Here is a 22,663-nt window from a genome sequence, read left to right on the forward strand (position 1 = left end):
TAAGTTTCTATTTTCTTTGAAATTTGAATAGCCCATGATGTGTTTAAAATCTGAACTGTCAAGAGAATCATTCCTTCTTTTGAAATACATTTTTCTATCCTTAATTTGAGTTGGATTTTTTTTATAAATTGCCATGTCTCCCCCTGTGATCTTGTCCCACATTTTCAAACCATGTTCTGTCCCAAAGAGTAGAAAACATTTTTAAAGAACAAAATGCCAAACCTAAAAAGAAAGGTTTCTTAGTTTGAAGGTAAAAAGCCTAAGCCAAGCAAAACCTAAGCTATGTTGTATAGATTCATAAGAGCAGACCAACTCATACAAAACCAACTGTTCTTTATTACAATGTAGTCCATTATAGCAAAACATTTATTTTTATTTTTTGACCTTGGGACTGAAAAAGGACGACATAGTCTTCATGCCGCTTTTGTCCACTTTAGCCAGCGTTTTCTGAGCAGCCGTCATCTTCTTCGGTGGCTGGAATTAAAAGTTTAAAATAAGTTGGACACCTAATGGCCTTGCAAAAAAAATAAAAATGTTCTAGAGCCCTCTCTAAACAGCCCTTGGACAAAACCTAAAGAAAGCAGTTTATTCACTAGAACTATTTGCTACTTGCGCTACAATGAGTGGCACAGTTACTCCTCATTGTCCAGAATCTCTCGTTCTAATATGCTCTATATACTCTCAACCTTTTAAATCGTTTTATCAGGCAGACTGGTCAATAATACACTCACTTTTCGCACAAAGTCTGCACTGTTGAATTTAGTGTAGTCCTCTCCAGCCTCCACGGGTTTGTCAGACAGTTTCCGCTTCTGTCAAACGGGGAAGTAAGAAAAGCTTACCACATTTTTCTAAGGAATACAGTGTTCAGTGCTCAAGACAAAGTAAAGACCGTGCTTTCAAAAGGGGCAAAAATGACCACTAATGTTACGTGAGGCGAGGACTACAGAAAACATGCATTGTGATTTTCATGCGATTTGAAATGAGAGAAAAGCACGTATCCTCCGCATGCATAGCAACATACCTTTGATGGTGGCTCAGACTCTTTTGGGCTCGTGAGTTCGGGTAAACTGAAAAATGTATGTGGATTGTTAATATTTTGTAATTACTTCAAATGATCTGTCGACAGAGCTTACTTTAAGTGTTTGAGGAGGGCATTGCTCAAATCTTCACTGAGGTACTCTGAGATAAGTCCGTGGGCATATCGCAAGTAGTCCTCTGCCAACGAAGATGTAGAAATAATGTCATTTTAGGTTAGCTCCAGGTGATTAACAGTCATACTAACAAGCACTCCATTACTGCCATCTACTGTTGAATAACATAACTACAAAGCTTCATAGTTGGTGGGTAAATACGTTTTGTCAAGTTTACACATTTGAGTCACCGTACCTTCACGACAGTTTGATTCAGTCTTCACTTTTATATATGTTGCAGACTTTACTCCTTCTCCAACTGAAATATTCTTTTTCTTAAGAGCAACAACTGTTCTGTCAACCTATAATAAAAAATCACAATGAATCCATGTCCTGACAAAACATATAGGCTAATAGGCCAATAAATTTACACAAAATACCTTTTTCTTTAACCAGTCTAATGTCCGTTCTTGACTGTACCGATAAAATTTCCGACTTCCCACCTCTACAGAGTTAAAATCTAATATGAAAGATTTGCCAATACTTGAAGCATTAGCATTACATTTATTGTGTAATCACCTTTTTCTTCTGCAAGATGCTGCACGGAACAGGGACAGCTCAGCAGTCTGGAGCAGGCTGGGAAATTCTCATCCACTAAAAGCTGATCCAAGGGTTGAAACTTCTCCTGTGTTTTGTTTTTGATATTATTAATAAAAATAAATAAAAATAAACACAATTATATCATATTATATCATCATATACCATACCTCTTTGCCAGCATGAAGTAAATATGGCAGTAGAAGATAGAGAGGGTCGAGTGGTGTGATGAAGAGGAGCCTCCCATCTACCATGCACAATAAGGGCATTAAATGTCATAGTGCTGGGTTGATAGCATTGATCAGAACTAATAAAGTCAGTGACAAACCGTGTTGTACAGTTTGACCAATAAACCAGCTGTGGAAGTCTTCTTCAAACGCTTTCACTTCATATAACTGTGTATCACCGCTGCCAAACATATACAGAGATGCTGTGTCTGCAAACACAACAAAGAGGAACTTGTACTTTCACATCCTATTACAGCTAAGTAGAAAAAATTACATAGTGTTAGATTAAAATAAAAGGGGCATCTGCTCGTCTTCATGGAGATTTGTTGCTTTACAGAGAATGTTCCACAGTATGGCTTTAAAGTGATCTAGCATACCGGATGTGATTTATCCCAAAAAAACTGCACATTCTTACGGTAAGCGGGGGTTATGACCTGTAACTTGACCTGATGACACCAACTGCTTGTATCCAGAAGTTTACAGCCACACGATGGAACATTCAAGGAAAAGCAATAATATCTCTATAGAAACAGCCAGATAAGTGACACAGTGCACCTTTAAAGGGCCCATATTACACTATTTTCTGATCTATGTTAAAATGTTGTTTCCTCATCAAAAACATACCTGGAGTTGTGTTTTGTTTCATTCACACATTTAACACATGAATCCTGCATATTTAGGCTGTGTTCTTCTCTCAAAAGAGAAATCAACTACTCTATTCCACCTTGTCATGTCATGTGGTAATACAGGAAGTGCTCTACTTTGTTTTTAAACTCCATAAACATTCACTAGAATAATTTGGATTATTTTGGCCCTGGAATTGCCCATCGCTGTTGAACTAAAAAGGTAAAAAGTAGCTGTTAACATGAAAACTACTGCTTCATGACATCACAAGGTGGAACAGAGCATTTTGAGCTTTGGAGATGCAAACAGACTAATAATAAAGAGTTACTCAGACACGTGTGAATGAAACAAAACACAACTCCAGGTATGTTTTTGATGAGGAAACAGTATTGTAACATGGCTTTAACAATAGTCTCAGAACTGCTCATCTTTAGTAGGCTACTGGGATACATTTGATTGCACCAGAGCATTCATGGGTATATGTAATATTTCCAACCTGTGCGTGGATTCTTTAGCTTCACAAAACATGGGTCTGCGTCACGCCTTTTTGGATCAACAGCAGAATCTGTAAAAATAAAATGGCTTTACAACAGACAGTATGACATGGTTGTAACTCATTAGTAGTGTAACACGCCGTCTATCCAATGTTTGGTGCTTTCAGTAACAGTAAGAGCAGCAAAAGAAGAGAAATCATACTTTGACAATTCAACAAATGCAAGTTACAAGTTCTGCAGCATGTTAGCATCGTTAGCTTAAGTGTTTCTGTTCCTACCTGCAGCAATAACAACCCAACTGTCACTCGGAGCACTGGGCGCCCGCTTCTTTTTTGTTGCCATATCGTGTAGTTACTGTGGCAGAAGTACAAAAGAAGTGCTTTAAACTTTTAGGGATAAAAACAAAACTGCTAGCATAACACTATAGCCGCATCACGTGGTTCAGAAAAGGCGCCTTCCCAACTCGCTTCCTGCTGTAGTCCCACAAGATCAAAACAAACTATCCCTCAAACATCTCGAACCGAACCGAAGCAACTAACTTATAGGTGAGTCTTGATGTGAAAAATATCCAGCCTTTACTTGAAGTTGCGATGTTTAATATTTTAACTTCATAAACACTTAAACAAGCACGACTGGTCCGACACGATTTGTACCGGATGTGCAGCTCATGAAACCGTCCACTAGAGGTCGACCAACCACCGTGATAATATCAAGTGCATTGAAGGTACTGTTTTGTATTTCTTTAAACCTATATGCAGTTAGGTGTGTTATGTGCAGAAAAAAAATCTTGCAGAGTCTGTTATAAGTTATTTGTTGTTCTTGAGTGCACGGTGTTTTCGTGACTATTTATCCTTTGGCGCATGCTTTGGAGCAGTTGGGGGGTCCATCTGTCTTTGGTCCCCTCTTTCTTTCTCTCTCTCTGTCTCTCTCTCTCTCCTTCTCCTCTCTCTGGATGTCACCGTGAGTCCCAGTTGGTTTTCTGTGACTCACTTGTTTTTATTTCCTACCATGGTGTTTGTGATGGTGTAAAATAGTCTACGGGACACGATATGCCTTTCCATCGCCTATGTATTTTAAGCCCATTAATTGACTTGGATATCTCCAATCTGTGTAAGCTTGTTTTGACTTACAGTTGATGACAGCCAGTGCTATTGTAACCATTGCTTTTGTGTGATAAACTTATTAATATTGACAAAAAACACACTTTGGGACTCTAACAATGAAAACAGTAATTTATAGGAGCACGTAAGGTTGTCAAAAAAAAAAAAAAAACACGAAACATAGCCTATCCAGATACTAATTGAAAGGACAAAAACTTAACTGAACAGGTATAGATACTGCAAAAAAATCCACATAGGCTTTTGCTGGGTTTCAGATGACAACAAAACATTCTAGGCCAATATTGATATTTAAGACAGATGGGGAACAGCTAAAAGGAACAATTTTGTTGAAATGCTGATTTGTGAATTTACCTTTTGGATATGTTTGTTGAAATAAAATAGCATGTAATCAAGAGGGAAAACTGTCTCTTGCCCCCCCACCACAGACTATGACATCACTATAGTCTAAAATATGAAAACTATAGGCCAGATATCTAATGTTACTACACCACATGATTATTGTGTACATTACAGTACGTAGGATCTCTAATACTGTACTCAATCTTGTGACACAGTTGCATGTGTTTGCTTATATTTGAATCAAATATGTTAAAATTTTGATTTTCTCTCTTGCTTTAATGATACTGATTTATGTTCTTAAAGTCCGTGGCAATGCGAGCGTGGGTGAGATGTCTGTGAATGACTTGTTTTATGGCTCTCGGGAGAATCATGACACAACAGTACATGTGCCGCTAAACAGAATATTCTATGAAAGCGCTCTTTCTTTTTTAGGCTGCTCGGGGGGATGTCTGTGTTTCTGACTGACAGAGAGAACAACAGCGGTCTTTCTGAAACTTTGGACCAGAGACAACCCTCGGAGAGTCAGTCCTCTGTCACCAGCAAGCAGACCAGAACAAAGTAAGTCTAAAAATGTAGGCCCGAAAAAGTAAAAAGTTCAAACACCTTGCATCTTTTTGTATAAATGCCCATCGTTTATACATCTACAAACAGAATCATAAATGTCTGTGCTTTTTCCTTCCCTTGAGCTATTCTCGCTGCAAGAGTTATGTTTTGTGCTTCAGAAAAGGGAATTATTTTAACAGTAGGGTGTATCTGAGTGATGTGGAAAATTTAATAATATAATAATCCAAAATAAATGTAAATACTATTGACATAATTCCAGTATGATAATATAATGCAGTGGTAGTACAGTATTAGTGATTATGATAGTGGCAGTTCGAGTTTCGACTGCTATGACTGTCAAACAAGTCCAGGTATTACCAGAACACTTGTCTCATTCAGGTACCTCTTTTGCACTTCCACAGCTGTTAAAGCTGCATAGCCATTTTGAATTTGCTTCATATGGAAACTCCATTATCATCATCATCAGCATGAGGAGGTAATGTACACACCAATGAACTCATAGCACACACATGCACACACACATACACACACACACAGAGCAGGCTGCATAAAAACAGATGTGGAGAGAATTCCCCTTGGCAGCAGAAGCCTTTGAGTCATCATCTGGGATTCCCTTCCTCTCTCTTCCAAATATGGGTGGGATTGTGTGAGAGAGCGGGTGTGTGGTAGACAGAGGAACCCCTCCGTGTGATGTCACAGCTCGGAGCCTCGCGCTGCCTGGAAGTGCAGAGGCTGGAATGTCGGGAACGTAAATGTTATCCACTCATGCATGTTTGTAAGTGCTTTTTCTCTCACACGCCGACATAAACATGAAGCACTTTTTGCACCTCACCAGGGAGATGTTTGGTCTTCCCGTAAGGTCTGGTTCCCCCCACCGCTCAAGACGCCGGTGACTCCTCATTCCCAGCATCACTGTGCTGTGTGAGGCCTTGGCTGCACTGGTATTTCCTTTTTCCCTCAACGCTCAAAATGGTGATGACCGTAATATCAAGGGTTTACAGCAAGTCACACCCCAGCTGCTAAACATGTGGATGTGGCTTTCATAAATACAGGCTATTTTTTATAGCTAATTTATAGGTAAATTTATTCACTTTTTAACATTGTTCTGGCATAACAAAGATTTCAAATTGTGATTTATTTGTTTTTTTATAGATTGTTATTACTCCATGTTTGTTTTATTGCTTGCTTGGTTGGCAAGCTCTGTACATACAAAAGGCGTTGAGGTTCTATAGATAAAGCTGTCAGCAGATGCCAGCAGTTACTGCCAAAGTCATCTTAGTCAATGGGTATGTCTGGCACTAACATTGTTTATGAACAACAATATGGAAGAAAGGATCAGTGGGTGTTAAATATTTGCATTTAGAGAAGTGTAACAGGATCACAGCACACATACATATTATACTTATATTACTCTTTGTTGTTAAAGGGAAATTTGTCTGCATTTTTACACCCTTCAATTTATTTTTGTTTGAATAAGTGCCTATGTAGCTGGAGTATTAGACCTATTGTGCATGTTATAGGCTGATAGGGGCAAGCAGAGCACCTGGAGGAAACCCACCCAGCTGCATAAACCAGGAGTCAAAATCAAAAATGGTTATGTGGTCGAAGCATCTGGATGTGTTATTGAGAGAGTAAGAAAGGACACAAGCCTTATATTTTTATCAGTCAATGATTATCTCCAAAATTATTACTTAATCAGTGACCCTGAACACCCCTAGTTCAGAGTGTTATCAGCTGTAGTGTTTGTAATATGGAAGCAGAAATAGTCAGAAATCAGTCATGAATAGTAGCTCTAGTATTAATATTATTTTTGTTTCATGATATATATGTGTGTGTGTGTATGTGTGTGGGGGTGTGTGTGTGTGTGTTTTAATCTCATCAAATAAGAAATATAAAATTCTCTGGTCTCTTCACAATCAATAAACTACTGAAGTAGACTGTCATGCACTCTTTAAATTCATCTGAGTGACAGGGTGTAAAACCCTGAGTACACTTGTGGTCATAGTGAGGCATGAGCTCTACGTAACAGGCACAGACAGATGTGGCTCGGGTCTACGCAGGACTCTGTGTGGGGCGTATGGTCCCAGGGCTGGAGGTGATGCTCTGTGCCACAGTTTCACTGGAGAAAAGATGGTGGTGCAAAATCCTGTCTGGTTTGTAATGTTGTTTGAAAAGCTCAAGCGTGATCTCAGAACAATGTGACAGACAGAGCGTCATGTTGTAGACCTTGTTGTAGACCCTCTCAACTCTATTATTTTGGTTGTCATTTTAGCAGCCACAACGGTAACACTTTATTATGCACTGTCCCTTTTCAAAACAAATAAATAAATAAACTTTATAACTGATTTTATAACACCTTAATTAGCCTTAAGCATGAAGAAAGCTTTAAATTATAATGAACAAATGGTTTATTAAGAATTACTCAGGTTAAATAACCACTTAATAAATACCTATACCTTTAACAAATTGGTTACAAAGCCTGAATTGTTCTTAATAAACTATTTATTTATTATGAGTTAAGTTTTTCTTTGTGCTCTATTAAAGGTGTAAAGAATGTAGTTATTATTAAGCATTACAGCCACAATAGGCCCTGTGCACAACAGTATTTTTTGAGGAGTCATGTTAAAATGAATAAATATTTAAAGATAATGTTTAGAAAGAGAGATGTTTGTGTCTCAATGCTAACGGTAATGCCAATTTTGAGGCATAATACACATTAAAACAACATCACAAACTGTATTCTAGATAAAAAAATAAAAATTGAGTAGTCTTTATTTTAGTACATTTTAATAGGTTGTTTATTTTATGTTTTCTGATAAAGGTGAGTGTTAGCTTTGAGACACAGTGAGCTAGTGTTGCTGTGCACAGAGCCTTTTGTAATAGTGTGTGTTTTCATAAACACATGTGAAATATATTTCATTCACACATTTCTTCCCCTTAGGATGCTAGTAATGAGTCTTCAGCCACCAAATATACATTGGGGTCCACGAGGGGGTTTCATATACCATTGCTTCCTGCCTCTTTCCCTGCTCGTCCTCTTTGCTTTTCCCCGCCAAGTCTCCATGCCACAATGCACCATCCCCAACCCTAATTATTGTTTACTGGGTCTAACTCTGCGCTGGCCCTAAATCTCTTTCTCGCTTTCTCCTTCTTTCTTGTCGCTCTCTCCCACTCTCTGCCTTCTCTTTTTCTTTCTCTCTTTACCCTGAACCAGAGATGATGTGTTAATTATATCTGCCGACCGTTTGGCTCCACCAGTCTCTCACCACTTGCACAGAAATTAGAGACCAAGAGGGCGAGTTTAAAGCTGTAATTAAACTATATCCATGTATGAAGTTTGTTGGTTTATTTGTTTACGAGACCCCATGTTTCACCGGGACGAGTTTATATCAGAAGATCCCACCAAAGCAGGAGACAATGAGAGTGGTTATTGTAGTGGTAGGTGTTGCAGATGAGTAGCCATTGTTCTAAATTATGAATCATTATGGTTTAATTTAGGAAAGTTGTAATTTGGTTCACTGTAATATCTGGGCTTACATCAGCTGTGTATGAAGGGTATGTATGGATAGAATCTTGAGAATGATACCTGGGGAAGATCAGAGGGACCGAAACGTTGTAATAATAAAGGTGAAGTGAGAAAGTGTGCGGAAATCTTCTTAAAAACATTTTCAGCCAAGTGTCTCTGCTTCAACGCACCTGTTGCCCAGTCAGGTGTGCGGAGTCTGCACAGAGACATGGATAAAATCTTGCCAATGTTTTTTTTTTTTTTTTCACGTTGATGATATCCTCCTTATAGGGAAGTTCGACTGCAGCATCATGCTTTTACTGACCCGAGCATAGGCTGTAAACGTCTCTATTAAAAGCCTAACACATACCACTGATGCTTTAAAATGATTGATTAACTGCACGACCCCAGCCAAAACACATGAAGAACAAAATGTACACAGAAACGCCTTTTCCAGGAGTCAAACCAAGGCATTCTTGCTCTGAGACGATGAATGAGCTTCTGTAATATTTTCCTAATAACCAATGAATATAAGCATTAGTTTTGTTTTCTGTAAATGATTAGAAGTGACTATAGACTGACAGTGAGTGGATGGACGTATACCGGACCTCCGACTGACCTCACAAGACGAATTGACCAGAAGTCTTATAAAATTAATAAAAAGTGTTTTAGTAAAATTATTTGTAAGATTGATATTTGCATCAATGTCACAACTGTCATTTTCCACTAAACTAAAATTACTGTTGATATCCATAGACTGGACCCAAGCACCCTTTCAAGGAATGATATTAACTCATTCATATTAATAATGTCAGAAAATGTGGAGATGTATAGAAAAGGGAGTGAAAGGTTTGAATGAGTAAAGTGGAATTTATGTGAATCAGCTCGTGACCGATTCTCTCATTCAGATTAGCTGCCAAAAACATGACCTCACAGTTTGACCATCAACTTGAACTTCTCCCCGAACGCCTGACCCAGAGGTTTTCATTTCTTTAGTAGCGTTGGCGATTACTCACTGACTACCTCCAGTCTTGCAGTCTGCGATCTGTCCTTGGCTTTTTGGAATGAACCAGGCAAGTGTAATGTAATCAAATAGCCAAGCCTGTGAATCTGGCCGTGTGATGTCATCATTATGAGACACTTGTGTGATATCATGATTATGAGGTAATGGCGGGAGGACTGTGCAAGTTTATGACTTTGGCACACGCTCAGTTTACCGTCAGCCGGCTGCGAGAGGGTACTAATGAGAATGGATGGTTCGCCTCAAGCTACTCGTGTGCGCGCTGTGTTTTTCTGCTCTGATAAAGTGAATGATGTAGTCTGAAAGGTCGATGCTAATAACCTATAGGTAGAAACTGGAGGACGCTAAACAAACAAATGAGGAATCTGAAGCACTATTGTCTCTGGACACTCAGACAATGTGCAGCCTCTCACCAGATGAGTAACATGTGAATGCAGTGAATCAGTTTAAGCAGTTCCCAGTGACTTGTTCAAGTTGAGGGGCTTATTTCCAGATGGTCTTGTTGTGGGCCATGACTATTCCTTTAAGTGTTACTTTTTCCAAGCCTCAGAGTGACTATACCCTGTGTATGTGCTCTCAAAGTATAATGCGTGTACTTTTGTGGTCCTTAATGCGCAGTAGTTGCCAGTTAAAAGGGCAATAATGCTTTTTCCTCTGCAACTCTACGCCAGTGTCATGACTTGTAAAATTGAGGCAAGCCAAACACTACATAAATTCCACCGACTCTATCTGTTTGTGTTTGTACAGCCTATACAGAGAAAATACTCACAACTGAGCACTCAAGCATAGAATTCATTTTTGTATGTTTAACTGTCCAACCTGACTTTATATTGTCAATGTCTGTGCATTTTTTATTTTCATTATCAAAACTTGAACCAATATGGCACATATTTCTACATTTTAGTGGGAACATTAGCGTTCAACTTTCAACCTCCACAATTCATCAGAGTGTGTACAGTGAGTGGAGTCATTCTAAAATGAACTGAATACAGCAAAGAAAAACATATCCCTAAGAAACACATAATGCATTGTTTCCAGCTAATTCTCCAATATCACATTTTGACGCAAATCTATCAATCTTTCTAATTTATCAGTTAATTTGGCTCTTCAGATTTGGTGTTTCGCACCACAACCATGAGGCACTGCTGCTTTGTCAATTACTGTGATTTAGAAGTGTAGGTGTGACCTCACCCAAAAGATCACATGTGCCAAAGTCACCCTGCAGAAATGACATCATGGATAATGATGTCATCCCAGATCCTAGCAGACCCTCTCCCTTTCCCACCTAAATGCTTTTAGGCTTGGCTGCACACGCATGCACGCACACACAAGCGCGCACGCACACGCGCGCACACACACATTTATATATACACTTTTACTGGTGCCCACACATAAAATCCACCAGCGCAGCCTCACCCAGAGTCGTGATAAGACAAACACACAACAGATGCAATAAGGATCATTTGGCTTGAGGACAAATCCAACAAGACTCCAAAGCTAAAAATGCCAAATAATTAGCTTGTAAACGGTTTGTGAGACAAGCCAGCTTTTCCTATTCTGCATTGACAGGAAAAGACCACTTACCAGACTTAAAAAATAATCACATCATGCCTATTTTTAACAGGCTTAAATAAACTCAAGTGTTAATTTAGTGTAGTTTGCCGAGTTAGTCACCAAACTGTGAAAAGTGGTGGTGTAGTGGAGAAATATGTGTTGTCTTTTCCTACTTGTAGTAGTGTATTTGTTGTTTTGTGGGGAAGCTTTTGGTTGTTGTAAAAAAATGCATTACGTTGTGCTTTCTGGACAGATTTTTACCAACATTTGTGTAAAAGAAGAAACATTTAGAAATAAAGAACCCAGAGTTTGTACATCTGTCAAGGGAATCACCTATGTAATGAGATCTTCTGGGGCACACAACTGTATCACTTCTTATTATGTTGAATGAAATATGTATGTCATCCACATCTCAAAATGGTACAGAATTCCTTAACAATGCCAATAATAATGATTTGTGGATCAGTAAGCTTCTTTAAACAAAGCATCCATCTTTATATTTTTTATTTCTAAACTTTAAAATTACGTTTTAAAAATATATTTATCTTCCCACTCTCACAATTTGAACCATACCACTTAACACTTAGCGCTATTACGCCTGTCACAATAATCACTATACCGACTTCAGTATATGAAAGCTGGAACAATATATTTTGGAGCTCAATATTTACCGTGTGTACAGTTTCATTGCAAAAATGGGGAGATTTTTTGTCATTTTTATGTGATATGATACGATTTGAGCTGTAGACGGTAGAATAGATCACTTCTATGGCTCGTTATAGGTCCATTCTGTTGTTTATTGCAACTCAGGCCTTTAAATGATACAGTATGTTTAAAAATGTTTAACTCAGATTATCCTGCTTTACTTTAATTGTGTCAGAGGCATAAAGTTTCAATATTATCCTTTATTGCAATATTTCTCTGTATCTATAGATCACGTTTCATTGTTGCTTACATCTGTTATTGTGCTGGTATAATTAGGCCTTTCACGATAACACATTTTGAAACTACAGAGACATACTGTGATAAACGATAATATTGAAACTACTTTAAGCCACTGCCCCAACAACAATAATGCAAGATAACCCCATAGGCAGTATCATTTATGTATGTACAGTATATTTCTTCTACCCTTTACAGCTTAAATCTTTGTATTACAACAAAAATAAGTAAAATCTCCTCACCTTTTCAAAAAACTGTACATATGATAAATATTCAGCCCCAAAATATATTGTTCCAGCTTTCATATATTGAACGATAAGTCGATATAGTAATTAAAGTGACAGCCATAGGTATAATGGGCTTTAGTGCTAAAATCTCACGTACTTCACAGTGACAATAGTACATATTATTAGCTACCAAACATATCAGTCTACTTGCACTTAACCCTTTGCAGCCCCACCCCCATCCTTCCTCTCTTTTGCACACTTCTCTATATGGCTCCATGCCCAGCTCCTGACCTTAGTAAATACGTGGCTAATTTGAAGCATGTGGCGGCAAATTGGAAACACTGAGCTTTTAAAACTGCAGACTTTTCTTTTGCACATGCTAATTCCTCCCAGGAGATCCCATCAGATGAAATGACCCAAACATGTCAATGTCAGGGTGACACTCGGGGCCGGGGGCGGGGGGTCGTCAGTTGGTGTTACAAAGAGCAGCTGAGGGGGCAGAGGGGAAGAGTGAAAGACTTTTAAAGAGAGTTGTTCATTTGAGTCTCGCCTTAATAAAACGGAGCGCTGTGGTGTCTCCTCCCTCCGTTACTATCTGTCGTTTCTTTTCTCACACAGGTGGAAAGTCTTAGTGCCTGACCTCCTGCTCCAGAGAAAAGGCTGGCTGCTCCACACGGGACAACAGGTGCACGCAACGCAGGGGTGCAGCTCGACGTGTGGGCTGCTTTTGTCTGTGTGTGTTCACTTTGCACTTGTCTCTATGAGGAAGAAAGAGAGAATTTTAACATCTCCAACTTTCTTTATTGACTACACAAAGGGTGCCCCCAAACTGATTTTGCCAAGTGTTTGTACAGAATAAACTATGTTGACTAAAGCTTTATAAATGAGGTTGAACTTGGTGACCAGGTTTCGCTACAGCTACACACAAGAAGAGTAGATAACTTTAGTTAAAGATTAATCAGAGGAGATGAAAGGTCAACTGTCATACCAGCAGCCAATTAAACTGAAACTTGTGCTAATATGGTGTTTTACTCATTAAGTCTAATCACATAAGATAAATAAGAATTCTGAGATGCCAATATAAAGGTTATAAGAAGAATATATGAAAAACACATTTCTCAGATATATACTTTCTCACTGATACATATTCACAATGTCGTAAAAAGAGAAAGTATTAATACTAGACTAAAGACTACTAAAGGTTTTTTGTAAGCTACTGGTTCTGCTCCTTGATACTTATAAGTGTATAGTATGTACTGTTACCTAATACCCTTTTGTGGCTTTATTCTATTACTCCTGCTTGCTAACTAGAATACAATGAACACTTCCTGATCATTACAGAATATAAAAACATATCAATAATGTAATCATTCTTTAGTGGGATGCTAAAATGTACTGTTAATCATGTTAATGTAGTATTACCACTGTCAGGATGGGACCCTTATACACTGGTATATTCTCTATAGGTTTGGCACCAAACCAAGGTCCCTGGTTGACCACAATCTGGAGAAGCTCTACCTTCTTCCGTGATGGTCTAAATTTATCGCTGGTTTCCTCTGAGGCCTGAGCAGGTGGAGGTGACAGGGTTCTGGCCCCATCTCACGGGACAGACGGGTAAGCTACATGACCCACTGATCATGACATTTCCACTATATTGCTAACACGCCCACAAAACATATCATTTTTTCTGGATTAAATCATCAAAACCAGGTTAAAATACTAACAACTAACAAGCCTAAATAAACTGGGTCTACATTTTGAACTCCTGACAGTTCAGATTATATATTTTTATGTAACAAAAATCATCATTGTTGTTAATATATATTTTTGCTCATTACAATAATAATGTTATTTCCCTTTTTCTGTCTGTCTGGCAATACATTTATCTGCTTTGACATGATAATCACCTGCCACTTCCATACACCACCTAACACGTCCTTTTTAACGTGAGCGTCCCTAAAACATCCAATTGCTTCATAAACAATAATGAATTTGCATTATAATGCACCTCTAATACAATACCAAATCAATGAATTCACTACAAAAATCATATCTCAATATTTGAAATATTTCATTTTGTTTACAAAAATAATCTGATCCAACATATTATCCCAGCTCAGTGCAATATCCCACACATATATTGTCTGTGTATTCCACAGACCTGCCGATCCCCATATTGCTGGCCCATTCACCAGGATGACATCATCGTCTCGAGCCATGCCAACTGTGCTCCATAAAGCCCAGGCGTGTTCAAGGCAAGTGCCTCTGCTGCTGTGAGACTCACATGAAGACCAGAGTGAGAATATCTGCACTCATTCAGTCAATGTGTATAATTTGACAATGTGGCAATTAGCAATAAGTAATTGTATTGAAGCTGCATCACCACGACAATGCCAGTTATCGGCAGCTTTTGCACTCCACAATAGAAATAAAGTGTCAATATCCAGGAGACTATATTGCCTGATAAAATACAGACGTTTTGTATATACAGTACTAATATATCAACATTAATTGCATTTCTCCATTAACCACATTATCTGCATTAAGGCTGGCGATTATATAAATATATATTTATTATATTATATTTGTTTAGATATTTATTTATTTATGTACTTATTTATTTAATGTGACAGTGTTGTCTGGACAGAGCTCCCTCATTTCACTTAGGATTGGCACAAAGACATGCACAGCGAGTGGTGTTTTCATCTCTCCAGAATCAAGACATTATGTTAAAATTACAGGAGCAGTCACATGCCTGTACTTTATGTTCTGCTTTACTTTTAAATACTGTGCTTTAGTGGTGTTGTTCTATCAGAAATGTTTAACCAACTTGTCCCTTTTTGATCCCATCATTTTCCAATGCTCTTTAGCGTACCTTTACTTTTCCAATCACGCCACTTTTAAGACCAGCAATCTCCAGCCTTAATGCGCCTATTGCTCTCCCATTCTCTCTGAGTGCTATGTGCTAACACGGCACTTTGGCCAAGGGTTGTGGTCTCGCGGCTGAGTGTCAAGCAGCACCTTCCCCTCTGAGGAGAGCAGCAGAGGGAGAGCAGCGGGAGAAGAAAGCACACACACACACACATGCACACACACTGCATGATGATGTCATTCAGAATGACATCATCCTGTGGAGAGGAGCCAAGGGACCTGATGGGTTAGCATCCTCCAGCGAGTTAAAGAGAGAGAGAGAAAGAAAGAGTTGTAAAGAGAGGGCGAGTGAGGAGCTGTTAAAGAGGCGATGACTGAGATCTGTCATTCTTTCATTTACTATTCACTATATGGTCCCAGCCCACTGCTTTTACTCATGAAGCCTTTGTTGTGAGTGTAGACTGCGCTGCTCTTGCTCTAGACACAGTGTCAGACCTGGGAGTGCATCTGATTTGGTCCAAGCCTTACTTTTAGATCTTGAACTCATGTGTCAGTGTGGAACTTATCGATCTTATTGAGATAATGTTTTTTTTTTTAACCATTTCGAATCGTAGCCTTTATTTTTGATGTGGTTTTGTTGAGATTTTACGTTTCATTCAATAGTTTTCTATTTGCCAGTTGGGTCTTAGTTACTGCATAGTCCACATTTAGTATGGGCATTTAATGTTAAAAACATCGTTTTCAATCATTTCAGTATAGATGAGTATAATTTATTTATTCAATATTAACAAGATATGTGAATAGCCTAAATCAAATATAAACATTTTGGTTCCCTGAATATTTTTTAATCTTTGTAATCTTAGGCAGTGATGAGTGCTGATGCATACTACCACAACTTAAAACAGGACAATGACCATTTGGTTTCATGGATGTTTAATGGTTTCACAATGTTAAATGTAGTTTTGTACACAGTGTATTTCTATTTGCCTTTTTATAGACAATAAGCATAGTATATATGCTATATTTTGGTGATGACCTCACATATCCCATTACTTGCTTGTGTCTTATTGCAGGTGCTGTGATTGCGGGAACTCTGTATGAGTGGAGCCATTAAGCAACTGAAGAGACTCAATACCAGAGTGCTAATAAAAGCAGCACAATATAACCGGTACATATTCACTATGTGCAAAGTCTTCATGTATAACCCGCCTTACAAATACACAGACCTCCACACGCATCCCAGCGTGCTTCCAATGTTGTCCACTTGGCTGTGCTGTGCTCCACACTGTGTGCCCAGCATGCCTGCAATCTGAAACCAGACACCTATGTGCAAGCATCCTGATAAATACACCTCTCATTATCTAGAGTTGTGTCCATGATGAGACCAATTCACCTAGTACTAACGCACTACGCTTCAGTCATAATCGTGCTACACTGGTCATCATGCCTGCTTTATATTCCCCAAACACCAGAATCACTCCTTCCACTGGAGCATATTGGCAGATGAAAGCTGGGGTGTTTTAACATGATGATTCAATCTTCCTTATCGCACACTGCTGTTAGTGTCCAATTGAGTCAACAGTCTAAATACAGAGGCATGTCGTGTGGGACAGAGGAAGGGAGTGATGGTGCGCTGGCCAGGATGGGATGATGTGAGGGTGTGAGTATGCACAATATCCCTAAAATAAAAATATTGAAGTGCACGACAAACTGAAACACTCTTTTGTCTTATTTAAAGGGCACATTTAAGCCTCACTACATCTACAGTGCTGTACAAAGGATTTTAGGAATGGCTGAGTTACAATGTAGGCTACAAAAATACAGTTTAATCATACTGTCCTTAGACAATGCACAAACTGTAAGATATTTTTGTTCATGGTAAATGCTCTTTTTTGAGCGACCGGAAACCTACTGTATATAGAATTTTCCAACAACAATAAACTATTTTTGTATTTTAAGCAGCGTTGGATTACATTTTTTTACATTCTAACATTTGCTCTATGAAACTAAATGCATTTACTATATATCATTGTCGTTTTTGCAGCTTATGAAAGAAGTTTGGTTATTTTCTTCCGTCAGACAGTTGAAAGTATTGTATTTGGTCTGTTTTACATGTCTTTGTCTTTTAACAACACATCTATTTTTGGTGTGCATGTGGTATGTGCATAGTCACCATCCATTCTTCCCGCCATTCTTTCTTCCCTCCTCAGTGCAGAAGCTTGGGCACAGGCACACTCCTACTCTTCCGAGCTTAGTCATAGGCCTCACTATCTGGAGCTCTCCAAAAATGATAGTTTTGGTCACTTCCTTGTGCGCTTCTCACCCTCTCAGCATGCCTTTTATCACTTTAGCACACACTGGGCATGCAAATCTTATACAGAGAGCAGATAGGAAACAGCATTTAGCTTCTCTTGGTGCTATCCGGTTCTTCAGGTTGACTCTGTATGCTGTAATGTAAGCCTTTCTAAGACAGACAACAGGGGCATATACTATGGTCATTAGCCATTGTGTTCTGGTTTTCTGTGTTTGGCTTGGGTCGCTAAGTTACCTGTTGATTCCTATTGTGGCGCTGTGCTGACTAGGACAGGGCATTGAAGTTATCAGAGGAACACTGGGTGTCCCTGTAGACACCAGGCCATACGCTCTCTGTAAATATGGGACGCCTTTTGTGAGTGCGAACATGCTCCAGTGAGGGCTGTGTGTCTAACTTCCTGTCAGCTTGTGTCAGCTACTGCTATCTATATTACATAACCTTAAACTGGTCACTAGATAATGAGTTCACACTTCTGCTTATCTATAACCTGACAGCTATTTTCTATACTGATACAGAATCTATACAATGTTGACCATAGCAAATTCATCAGTCTTTTGAAAATGTTCCATTTGTTTTTTATTTTTGAAAATGGTGTCTAAATGTATCCATTCCAGATGTACTACAAACAACTATACATTGAATGCATTCATATATTATTAACATGCATCAAGCACAAGCATCTTGTATTCTTTGGAGAATGTATTTTACTTGAGAAGTTGAATGCATAGTCTATATGATGTTACCTCCAACTTGCATTTCAACAAAAGTCTCCCTGACTATTGACCAGTTTGGTGTTTGGTCATACTCATAGTTAACAACCAAGAATATGGGACAATTTGCACCAAAGGTGTAATTAGCCAGGTCCAAGAAAAGGTTCACTACTTTCTGTCCACTGAACTCAAAGCTTTAATTATCCCTCAATCAATGCCATTTTCTTCTTCTCTTGATTTTCCCTCCCTGTCTTTTCTTTGCAGTGTTTGAGAGAGCAGCATCATTCCAACGCACCAGCCATGGGTGCCCTCAGTTGACCTACTTCTGCACTGGACTCAGGGTGCTGCAGGGACAGGCCTGTCCCCCTCTGTGGGCCTGTGCAGATACATACACTCAAACAATAGCTTTACTGTGCTTATTGCAACCAAGTAGAGATACTGTAGGTAGGTATTATATTGCTCTAAGTTACTTGTAAAACTTGAATAAAGGTTTTAATAATGGCAACTACAAATCCCACATTGACTAAGATGACCAATAATACATTATAATTGTCTGAGTGAGTGTTTCATTAGCAACATTTGAAACCCAAAATGCGATGAGTTATTTCGTTTTGACTCATACAGAGTCCTCCCACACAACGTGACCTTTCAGTGGTTGATCATATTGTAAATATCTCAAGAAAATAAAGATGATGTAAGGTAGTTCTTACTATGTCACTGCTCAGATAATGCAAGAAATCCAAACAAACTTAACTATTTTAACAAATAATTAACACGTGAATTCGTTTCTCACAGGTTTTACAGTTGTTCAATATTTGGACAATACTTTATTCTTATCCAATATTGTATGTAACTGTTGGATGTGCGCATAACTGCGCCAAGGGCAGCCTTGCGCTTTTCCTCTTCTTTTGTCCAGTAATCAACAGCACCTAACGCTTTAACTTCAATAATAACAGGAGTTGAACAGCTATAGAAATCAATGTAAATTGGTGTATGTCTCTTACAAAGTCTCTTTTTCTCGATGACCTTTAAGAGGGAACCGCAACCCATCAGATTATTGCGCTTGATTTCTGTGTCTTCTTTGCATTCTGACTGTGCACCGGCCCACACATTGGGCAAATATTCAAATACCCCTGCAAGCTGCAAAACTGTAGTGTGACACTCCCAAGTCCAAACACAACATTTTCAGTCTTTTAACGCAACACAATTCAGAACTTTTACGCACAAATCGTAGTTTTAAAAATTGCCAACACAGTTGAACGCTTTACTTTTTCCTCTTGTGGGTTTTCACGTTTGCCACAGATGAACCAAAACTTGTTACTCGAAATTCTGCACTCCCAGTCCTTTTGGACTCGTTGAGTATTTAATTCCAGCGATTCCAGGGATCCCTGTTTTCTACTTGCCTGTTCAAGCAGTAATATCAAAATTAAAAGCCATATCACTTTTGTCATGTGCTTTGTGAGTACTCACACTTTAGGCTTCGCTTGTAAAGACGCATACGCATGTCAAGTATTTCCACTGTTGAAGAGGAACAATCCGCTGAACGTTGCCTTTATCTGTTTCTCTGAGGTATTAAAAGTTTAAAGCAATTATAAAACTTAAGTAATATGCGCTAGGTTTTGAATCGCCGCTTCAATAGGACCCCACGCAGTGGTCCCTTCTTTTTGGATACAGCCAGGGAAGAAGCAGTGCGCCTTGATAGTGACTTCATTGACATCAGCAGCTTCCTGATGCAATGCAACTGTAACAGCGTGAGGGAAAACGGGGAGATCACCTTTTTATCCGATGAACCGAGATGATCCTATTTCTGCATAGTAAGCCGTCTCAGCTCTGTAAACTCGCTTCCAAGAACCGTGCAGAGATTGTCTACATGGCTATGTCAATTTCCAGACGTCTGATTCCTTAAATGTGACTTGTAGAAAACGGCGAAAACTCGGGAATTAAAGAGTAATAATCAATGCCGAGATTGCTGAGGCATATATAGCATATATTTCTATTCTCAGCTGCCAATGAGTGCGGTGAGAAAGTTTTTGGTCATCTGACATCTGCGAGAGACATGGAGTCACCTGTCAAGAAAAGGGAGCAGTCTGAACTCTACGGAAAAGCGCGTCTTTGTACTCCAAGTGAACACGATGATGTTGAAGCCACAGTGAGGCGTTACCACTCAGTGCTCGGTGGTAGTGGTGTAATAATCAAGTTTTAGTGAGAAAGGGGCGATTAGGTTTTCACACGTCTTGTTGTCAACACTTGTGAAACTACATAAAGCCACTCGGACTATGCAAATGCGCCTTACGCACGCACGGAGCGCACGGACCTCATCAGCTTGGATAGTGCAGCTTCCCTCTTGACCGGGATGTAGCCACGTGAGCTGGGCTGACTTTATCGCGGATTTGGATGAGGTGTTTTCAGCCCGTTAATGGACAGCCGTGTGAACTATACGTGGTGGCTTTACGCTGCGCTCTGGTGTGTTTTTCTCCTCTCTCCACCGCTCCGCCTCCCCCCTTCGCAACATTGACGCAACCAAAAAAAAAAAAAAAAAAAAACACACTGGAACAAAAGAAACAACTTCCTTGAAGCTTTGCTGAAACTGCACTTACTCGGAGGAGAATGGATGGAAGCTTGTTGTCAACTTGCCCTGGATGGAATTTGTCGAGGAGGTGAGGTTGTCACCAGCGGACCGGCTACTCCTAACGACACATCCATACACAGGGACAGATGCACTGGAAAACACTAGTCTGTAAGTGGCATTTAAGTCAGTGGAGTCTTTGTAACTTTGGCGGTATGATCTGGTTACTAGTTTGTCGTGTAGTAATTGTGAAAAAAGTAATTCATTTGGGTGATGGATGTAAAGTCGCTTTGTTGGCGCTCGTGCTGTCGAACTCAAGAGCGAGAAAATGAGTTTAAGGCCGAGTGTTTTCATTGTGGAGTGATGCCGTCGATGCATAGACGGTGTCTTTGTATATGACAACTTTGTGTGTTGGCGTTTATGAGTTAGACTGCCTGTCATTCTGAAACTCTTTTGTGGATTCGAAAGTCAATTAATGTGGATATGTGCGTAAAGCCGAACATCAGTGTAGAGTGTTGACAACTCGCCCGGTTTATTATTGTTATTCATGCGGCAGCACGGACCAGTCGCCGGTCGAGAGAACGTCCCACTGCGCGAGGAACAAGCCTCGACACGACACCACGATCGTTTTATTCCAATAATAAAATGTGGTTAGTGCAGGGCGTTGTGTTCAACTTTTCTTTGAGGTGTCAGCCACAGTTTTGGGCGGACTATCACTCTTGCTTTGTCGTGTCGGTGTTTTCACTGCACGAACAAAGGGTTGGATGGAGTACTCGGCTCGACCCACAGAGTCGGTGGCGAGGAGGGCTGTTTACAATAATAACACGGGCGGGGCGACGTCAAGCGAGCGACAGCGGCCCCAGCCAATCAGAGCGCAGCACAGCGATCAGCAACACGCTATATTTGGAAAGTGGTTACATCACCGAGGTACAACAGTGCAGTATGGAGGGAGGGACTTCCGTAGGAATTGTCATTTTGTAGTCCAGAAGCAGGACAAAAAGAGATTTGAGTTTTGTTTGTGAAACTTCTTGTCAGTTGTTTTACTTCAAATTGTGGTTCATTTAGGCCACATGAGCAACTAGCTGTGTTATCTTATTATTACCTTATGTGAGTCTATAGATCTACCCTTGAATTTGTTAGTTATTAGGCTACACCTGTTAGTTATTTGGCAGCACCTATAAGAGTAAAGAAAACATGACAAATAAGTGTAAAGTAGTTGCCTCTGTGAGCTGAATGCCATAGGCTGATGTAAACATCGTTGAATAGGTCAACAGTTAATGTGAAGTTTGATGTTGAGCTGCAGTCTTAGCCTTTATCTTAGACAGTTACACCGTTTGGGCCCATTATTGTAAATACTCGGAGTACTAAATGCTCTTTGTCATGCAGTTGTGAGAGTAGCTCCAAGAAAATGAAAATACGGGGTAATAAAAACAATGATTTATAGCCTAATGCTAGCTTTGATTCTTGAATTTGTTTCCTTAATGACAGAATCTATTTTCCAATTTTCCTTAAACTAAAATAGTTATTGTTTGATTTTCCAAACAAATGATTATGGCAGATTCATCCATACATTTTTAAAGTTTTGTTTTATTACAAAATGTAAAACAGTTGTTTTGGAATATTAAAATATGAGTTGTTTATGTGTGTTTGCATATGTGCTTCTGTGGGGTGCAGAGGGCCTGACATGACCACTTTGTGCTAAAAAGAGGTCAGAGGTTGCTGTAGTATTTTCAGGGTGACCTGCTAGTGACTATTAGCCATTGATAAATGTGATGTCCCACAAGTGTGCGGGTTGCACTCTTTAAAGGGGGAGGTGTTATAACACGCCCCACGCTAACCTCTCTGCCAACCCCACCT

The 22,663-nt window shown here is 39.3% G+C and overlaps 1 protein-coding gene across 4 annotated transcripts; it reads right to left on the bottom strand.

Annotated features, from left to right (window-relative positions):
- Positions 1 to 331: 331 nt before the first annotated feature.
- rnaseh2b (ribonuclease H2, subunit B) lies at positions 332 to 20,946 on the bottom strand. 4 transcript variants are annotated; one of them, XM_055230456.1, is made up of 12 exons: positions 20,838 to 20,946; positions 18,536 to 18,616; positions 3,075 to 3,143; positions 2,056 to 2,163; positions 1,898 to 1,974; positions 1,710 to 1,815; positions 1,571 to 1,635; positions 1,387 to 1,492; positions 1,134 to 1,215; positions 1,022 to 1,067; positions 732 to 809; positions 338 to 474 (listed from the first exon to the last, which is right to left on the bottom strand). In XM_055230456.1, the coding sequence occupies exons 2-12, from the start codon at positions 18,540 to 18,542 to the stop codon at positions 373 to 375; spliced, it is 846 nt and encodes a 281-aa protein (XP_055086431.1). In that variant the 5' UTR covers positions 18,543 to 18,616; positions 20,838 to 20,946; the 3' UTR covers positions 338 to 372. The 4 variants fall into 4 exon arrangements, with proteins under 4 accessions (XP_033842810.1, XP_055086431.1, XP_055086429.1 ...); XM_055230454.1 differs by lacking the exon at positions 20,838 to 20,946 and adding an exon at positions 19,711 to 19,920; XM_033986919.2 differs by lacking the exons at positions 18,536 to 18,616; positions 20,838 to 20,946 and adding an exon at positions 3,351 to 3,539 and having other exon boundaries at positions 332 to 474.
- Positions 20,947 to 22,663: the final 1,717 nt, after the last annotated feature.

This window comes from Periophthalmus magnuspinnatus, chromosome 21, assembly GCF_009829125.3.
Source record: "Periophthalmus magnuspinnatus isolate fPerMag1 chromosome 21, fPerMag1.2.pri, whole genome shotgun sequence".
NCBI classification, from domain to species: domain Eukaryota; kingdom Metazoa; phylum Chordata; class Actinopteri; order Gobiiformes; family Gobiidae; genus Periophthalmus; species Periophthalmus magnuspinnatus.